General features: G+C 46.2%; 1 protein-coding gene across 1 annotated transcript in view; it reads left to right on the forward strand.

The window, feature by feature from the left end:
• Nucleotides 1–2,268: 2,268 nt before the first annotated feature.
• Nucleotides 2,269–7,589, forward strand: part of ARHGAP18 (Rho GTPase activating protein 18) — a 35,006-nt gene continuing 29,685 nt past the window's right edge. The window contains exons 1-5 of the mRNA XM_010138608.1: nucleotides 2,269–2,350; nucleotides 2,970–3,099; nucleotides 3,630–3,700; nucleotides 4,942–5,256; nucleotides 7,505–7,587. Of these exons, the coding sequence (XP_010136910.1) occupies nucleotides 2,269–2,350; nucleotides 2,970–3,099; nucleotides 3,630–3,700; nucleotides 4,942–5,256; nucleotides 7,505–7,587 (681 nt within the window). The remainder of the gene's footprint in view (nucleotides 2,351–2,969; nucleotides 3,100–3,629; nucleotides 3,701–4,941; nucleotides 5,257–7,504; nucleotides 7,588–7,589) is intronic.

Raw genomic sequence — 7,589 nt, forward strand, 5'->3', positions numbered from 1 at the left:
ATAATCCTGTTAGAGGAACTCCACTTCTCTCTCAGCACTGTTAATCTGTGATGTTTGGTTCGACAGCGTGTTTATATTCCCTAGGTTTTATGGCCATGGACATCCTTGCGTTAGTGTTTCTGCTTTCCAGTATATTTACACATCTCGTACGTGCAGACCCGTATATACAGTATATAAGGCTGCCGTACAGTTGTGGTGGCGATGCAGAAAGATCACATTCAGATCCAAAATTTGCAGCTACACTATAGAAATGACAAAGATTATCTTTTTCTCATCACTCACTGTTTTAAAACACAACAAAGTCCTTAATTCTTGAGTGAGAAAAATAGGAGTAAGGGCAAAATTAGCTTCCTGCGAATGGAATTTATCTGAAATGCCAGTGAAAGCGCACCTCACCAACTGACCTCTCTCTAGCTGCTGTGGGAAGTGCTGCTCATGAACTGCTAAAAAGGCACGGGAACAGTCAGGTTTCACAGGAGACAAAATAAGGAATAAAGACGACTGCACTAGTATAAAGTTCTGGCAAAATCCTGAAAACCCCCCCACATTATTATGGTGTAAAACAGTGATTAGTGTGAAGAGTCATATCTTCTTCCAGGCTGAGAAAGGACAAGTTGGGCACAAAGGGAAAGGCTGGAGACAATACTCGTGCATGGTTCTTCTCCCTGAAGTACTTACCACAATGTGAGGGTCGCAGTGCTTGGTGAAACAACCCCAGGCCGTGTCTGTGCTAGTACGTGGAAGGAACGGTGTTCATGACAAGGACGGGCTGGAGTGGCTTTCCTCTGAAGAGCTGGGGAGCCTTGCCTCGCACCCTCGGTGCTTCTAACAAACCAATGCATCTCCGGTGGGTGGGAGGAGAAGATTAGCCCTGCTAAGAGACTGCAACAACTGAAGAATGGGTTTTATACCGGGAGACTCAGGTTTGTGCTGAGGGAAATAGGCAAAAGTCTCACCAGCTGCAAAGGGCGCCTGTGCGAGCATCCGAGGTCAGGACTGACGGCGTGATTTGGAAATGAGAGTGTTGCCCTGCTCCCTGTAAAGCTGTTTGAAGGGTAAACTATTTACTAATGGTTGAAAATAGATGTTAATAGGGTTCTGAAAGATTTTGAGAGTGTTGTTAGTGAAGACCTTAATGAAATATGAGTTTTCTGGGGGGGGGGGGGGGAAATGCCTGGAGAGGAAATTTACCATTTAGTAATCGAAATGGTAAGTGAAAGTGTTTGAAAATTGCTTGAAGTGACAAGACCTTAATGAATAATGATTTTTCGGGGGGGGGGAGGGGAAATGCCTGGAGAGTAAATTTACCATTTAGTAATCGAAATGGTAAGTGAAAGTGTTTGAAAATTGCTTGAAGTGACTGGGTGGGTTAACAGTAGTTTATGTCTTCTGGGGAAGAAAAGAGGTCTCCTCGATGATACTTGTGAAAAGCAGCTGCTTTTTCCAGATTTTAAATAGAAAAATGGAACACCTGAAAATTCTGAATGTGCTGCGGGAGTAACGTATTTTCTGCAACCACAGTAACGGCTTCTTTTGTTTGCTGAACAGTGCTTGTTTCCTACCTGTAGTGTTTTGGAAAACAGCCTTCTACAAAACTTAAATGCTTGCAACGTGGGTTGTTTGAAATACTGGTTTAAGTTGTGGGGTTTTTTTCTTTTTTATGAGTCTTTCTATGAATGTGGGGTTAATTATTTTTAAAAAGGTATCTCTCTTCCAGATTCCTTATATTATTACCAAGACGGATTGCTTTCTCCTTTCTTCTCTCCTTTTTTGATTGGCCTCCACGTGTTCCCACCTATGTGTTTTTATTGTGTGATACGCAGCTAACGCTAACACAGCCTGTGTTTGGAGAAGGATTGAATTCAGTGGAAGGTCACAGCAGAAATCCCGCGTTCTTGGTCTTGTCAGCAGATACCTGAAAATAAAAATCTTAACTGTGAACTTTCAAAGTGATTTCTCTTTTCTCATCTACACCAGCCCTAGAGCAGGGTGACGGTCCTCACTGTCCTCAGAGGGTTTTTCTTGTGTGTGCCTCTTGGCGCACAGGGGTTCACAGGAGGGTCAGCGAAGAGGATGCCTGGAGCCACTGCCGTGCGGATTGTGCACCAAGGGTTCTTCACCACGGGGTGTGTGAAGTGAGAAACGTTGAACCAAGTGAAGTGAAAATAAGATCTGACGTGCTCTGTCTGCTAAATTTTAGTGGCTGAGCCTGAGCCTCAGTCTGTCCTAGCCCATAGAAATGTGAATTAGGGATGTGGACAAACGCAGATGGCTTTGGAAGGTTTGCAGCCCAAACAGAAACCGGGGATAGCGGGGCTGGTCAAGTCCGACGAGGGAAGACAGGGAATTGGTGAGCGGAGTGGGAGTGGTGCGGTAGCAACTGGTGACCTTGGCTCCTGAAGAGCCCGAGTGCTGCCGGCGCTGGGGCCGCCGGGGGTGAATGGGCCCAAGGCAACATGGCTTCTGAGGGAGAGATTCGCAGCAGAGCAGTGAGGTGTTCTCTGTGAATATTTCTCCGGAGGTTCCCCTGGTCGTTCGTGTCCTTCTCTGAGGGCTCTCGTGAGGAGAAGCGGTGTTACTGCCTGCTCAGGGTTGGGAGCTGCTGTGTGTCTGAGTCATTGGTGAGAGATGGAAAGGTCAGGCCAGGAGCAGCTCTACAGGAGAAGCAGCTTAGGTTCGGCTGGGTAGGACAGGCTGGTGACCAGTGACTGAAGGGCAGGGTGCAGCCCTGAAAACACTAACGGAGTGTTTTCAGAGGACAGCAGAAGCTCACAGGACCCTGAGGACAGCCTTGAGTGCTCGGTGCTGTGTGTGTACCAGTGGTGTGTGGCAGGACGCAGGCTCCTCTTCCTGGGAGACAGGACTCCGTCTGCGGCAGCCTCCCGGTTCCCCCCGTGGCACGTGCTTTTCACGTCTTCGATCAGTTGGGTTTGTCTTTTGCGAGGTGTGCTGTGGTGGTTAAATTTCAGCCGAGGTGAGTCGGCGAGAGCAGTTTGTTCCAAAGGTGAAAGGCCACCGAGGAGCTGCTGAGCAGCTCCCCAGGGTTAAACCAAAGGACGATAAGCTGAAATCTGATCTCGCTCAGGCTGCCGCTCAAGTGTACAGAGTCTGTTTGCGAGAGGGACCTGGTCTGCTTTGAGCTCCTTCGGCGCAGGCGCAGGGAAGCCCGGGCAAGGGCTGGGCAGCCTGACCTGCTTTGGCCACTCTCGTCGCCTACTGGCTGCTGGGGATGCTCCTGATGCGGCTCCGTGAACGTCTTTCTGCAGCGTTTCGTGTCGGATTCACAAGCAGCACAGCTCAGGCGCAGGACACGGCTGCCAGGAGGAGCCAAAGAACTGAGACAGCTACGTGGAGAAATTGTATTTATTGGGTAATAATGCACTACCAGCAAGATGTTGTTATTGCCATTGATGCAGAAACTAAATACCCTTTACACACGGGTTTTTTTCCTGGGCTTTCAAATTTGGGCAGGTTAAGGAAGGGTGTTGGGGTGCATATTAGCTTGGTAATTCGTTGTCATTTATTAACTTGTACCTGGAGCAGAGAGGCAGGGCGGGCGGAAACTCCGTCCTCCCATAAGACTCTTTACCTTTAAAGGCAAAGTCCATATAGTTGGTTTTTCTTATCAGAGAATCAAGCACGTATGATGTGAAAGGATTTGTGACTTGGACACACAAGGGGCTTATCTTCCGAGAGACAGGTACGGCTTTTTTACTTAGGGGCAGCTAACAAGCGTCAGTTGTCCCAAGATAAAATGTAACGACGAGGTGCTTTTGTTTTAATTCTAGATAAACTTGCAAAGTCAGCCAACTGGGAAGGGAGGACTTAATTTACTGCGTTTACATTGTGATAAATCCACAATGCTTGATCTTCGATATGTTGTTCTTTCAGAGTACCTGATATTTATTACTTAACCCCAAACCATGCCTTCTTTTTTAGAATATGGAGACAAATTCAGTCAGAGAAGCTGTTCCTGAAATGTTAAGGACTTGCTGTTTTTTAATACGGGGAAGAATTTTGCTATACTGTCATAATAGTGGAGTAAGTTAGTTTAGAAAGGACCAGTGGAGATGATCATCATGTCCGATCTGCCCTTCACTCAGAGCAGGACCAACCCTGACATTAGATCAGATTGCTGCTCGTGTAATCCACTGATACTCTGAATCAGGCTGCGGCTTTCGATTCGATATATTCGACTGTAGGGATGACCCGTAACTCCAGTGACATCATTGTAACCTTTGCACTTTTTAAGAGGAATTTGTTGCTAGGTCATTGGTAATTTTTGCCTGTGCCTTAATGAGGTCAGTCAAGATGAGACCTAGAGTTTTCTGCTTGTTGGTTTCTTTCTTCTAGTCACCACTATAGTTAAGATGGAAGATCCCTTCTGAAAGCCTTAGCAACATGTTTGTCAGGGCGAACCAAAACTAGGAAGATCAAATTATGAAAATGGTAAGCTTTCCGACGAAGAGGAAGCAAGATAGAAGCAATTAGTGGCCTTTATTAAATGTTTGGACTCGCCAGTTTCCTTCCCTAACTGTAACTTCAATAATTCAACTTTGTCCTTTCCTGGCTGTGATTAAGGTCATAGATAGCAAAGCAGACATTAATAAAAGCTGAAAGCAGAATAGCAAAGCAAAGCAGCGAGGCTACTGTCAAGCTATAAAAATTTACTCAGGCAAAAAGGCACTTTTGAGCAATTCTTCGTGAATAGTGGTGCTGGGAAGATAAGTACCTTGAAGCCTGTGGAACAGACTAGTGCGAGATGAATTAGAGGTTTGGTGTATCTAAGGTCGTTACAGCTCGGGTTCGTTATTTCCTCTTTAATACAGACTGCTGTGCCATCCCAGATGGGGAGAAACGTATAGCAGAAATACTAAATTAAAAATATATTCCAGCTATTAGAAGTAATTTTTAATACCTCAGTTTGTTTGTTGACGGTAGTCAACAGAGGTTTTGATACTTTGACGCAATTTGTCACTAACGGCCGTCACAGATGCTGGTGTATCCTGTACCTTAAAGTGCTAACCAAGGATTGCTTTGTGGTTTATGTTTGTAGCCGTCGGTCTGGCCAGTATACAATGAACCATGACCATTCCAAGAAGACACCCGATGGAGCTTCATTTGACCGCTCAGGATCTCAGGACTCCTTGGATGAACTCTCTATGGATGACTACTGGAAAGAACTGGAGAACATCCATGAAACCAGAGGAAATAATCATGAGGAACGAGTGGCACTCGTAGTGAAAGAGCCAGATGGTAATGAAATCCGTGCCTGTGAATGATCACCAGTTTGCTGATGTAGGAATTTTTCTTTAAGCCTTATTTCAAGAGGTGGCACCCACCAAGCACACTTAAATCAAACAGGAGGGCAGTCTGCTGAACATCCACTTTGAAAATTCTGTTGCCCCAGATGCACATCACCAGAAAGGGGCAGTGCCTTGAAGAGAATTGTGTCGGAGATGAGTAGAAGGCTGGTTTTCCCTTAAATGATATTTGCAGACCAGCAGAAAGGTGCCTGTACTTGCAGATCACCACAACTGAAGCTGTACTGGAAGTTAAACTAACTTACCCTTTCACTCTTGGCCTATGTCATTGCTTATTGTAGCTAGTGGGTAGAAACCTCATTCTTTAGAAGACAAGCCAATGATTAAACAGTTTATGTTTAGTGAGTAACTTTCTACACTTGTAACTATTGTGACTGTTCAAGTGTGTTATTTTTGTTTCTCAGAAGCATCAATTATGGGCCACTCCTGAGGTCATGATCTCAGAATACATTGGGCAATTTCTTTGTTTTTCTTGCCCTATCATACAAAAGAGGAGTAATGCCCTTAATTCCACTCTCCTCTCAAAAATTAATTTTAATTTTCTGCCTCTCTCCCATTCTCCCAGAAGGCCATGCACAGTCTCAGTAAATTAAAATGGGGAGTTTTGCATTTCGCTGTGGCTCTACGTGAGGGAGAAGAATGTGCTCCATTAGCGTTCGAATGGCTTTGCAGTTTTGCCTTCCCAGGCATTTTGAACATCACCGCTGCTAACAGGAGCTCTGAAGAGGGCAGCTCTGAAGACGTGGCCTCTGGAGGAGGCAGCAAGGCTGCGAGCCCACGTGCCTGGGGAGCAGGGCATCTGACAGAGCTGTGAGACTTCCTCCAGAGCATCGTTTTGCGACGCATGAGCCTCTTCTCTGACCCCAGCTCACTGATCCTGCTGCGCCTTCAGGCCCTGCTCTCCAAACCCCACCATTTCCTTTTTTAGTTATATATAAACTTCCCCCTGGTTGCTGCTGCTCCAGCTCGAGCCGCTGACTCTGGCATGAAGCCCAAGCGAGTCAGCGCAACTGAGTTGATCTGCTTGAGCAGATGTTGCTCTGCCCCACACCTTGTGTAACGTGCAGCAACGTACCTTGCTTGGGTCTGAGTCCTTCAGACGGTGTGAGACGGTTCCCCTGGCTGATGGGCCTGCCTGGGCAGGGGCTTGCTTGAGCTCAGCCACACAGAGGCAAAGCAGAGGAGAGATGGGATGCTCCGTGCTCACATCTGCGCTGGAGAATGGGTGTAGCTCTTCTTGCCAGCCCTAAAAACAAAATCTGAGAGACTTTGGTCACAGGCTCAGGATTTGGGCATGCAGGCAGAGCAAAATTCACACTCGAAGTTTTGTGTCTGTTTGCTGAACACTGTTAATATTCAGGTGCCTACTTGGATGTGCCCGGGGCACTGTGGGAAGCTGCAGCCAACAGTCAAGTTGAGATGCCCGCTTTGGGATACTTGTAGATATCTGATAGATGGAAATGTTGCTACAGACAGTACTTGGTGTTTTAAAGAAAGTATCATTAGAGGGATACTCATTTCAGAAGCAGAAGTTTTGCCATCAGTGACGACATTTAATAGCTCCCTCCTCTTTCACGTGCAGTATCTGTCGATAAAGGATACCTTATCGTCGATAAAGGATACCTTATCAGCGATAAGGATAACGCAACAATGGCTTTGCGGGCTGTCAGCAGGCTGGAGTCCGTGTCACAAGAACTGATTAAAAAATAGCATTAAGGTGACCCCTGTAGCCTGGTTTGTCCTTCGTTAGATTTGAGCTAGTGGAGGACTGTGGGGTTAACGTGTCAAGAAAAGCAGGCAGAACCGTGTCAGTAAGGGAGCTAAAAAGATTGAGGAACTGAAATTCAGTGAATCAGCAATGATCAGAGGCTTTCAGGCTTCCCTGTACACATTGACATCGAGGTGCATTTATGAAATGGTGAAGGGTTTACCAGAAGGGCTGTGGTTTATTAGCAGGATTGCTCCCTAGCAATCTGTATTGGATCAAGGAGTTTAAAAGCTTTGCTGTTGTATGTTCACTCTTTTGAAGCTCTTTATAAACAGCAGGTTTTTTCCAAGTCACTATAGTGTAAGTAATTGTTCTTAATTGCCCTGTGAACTGCATTGGCTGTATCATGTTGTTAACATCCAGTGTGCTTAACAAAACCACACTTACGCCTTTCTCTCTTCCCCTGGCTCAGAGGGAGAGCTGGAAGAGGAATGGCTGAAGGAGGCAGGTCTGTCCAACCTGTTTGGCGAGAGCTCTGGCGATTCCCTGGAAAGCGG

Source organism: Buceros rhinoceros, unplaced genomic scaffold, assembly GCF_000710305.1.
Source record: "Buceros rhinoceros silvestris isolate BGI_N320 unplaced genomic scaffold, ASM71030v1 scaffold28206, whole genome shotgun sequence".
Lineage (NCBI taxonomy): Eukaryota > Metazoa > Chordata > Aves > Bucerotiformes > Bucerotidae > Buceros > Buceros rhinoceros.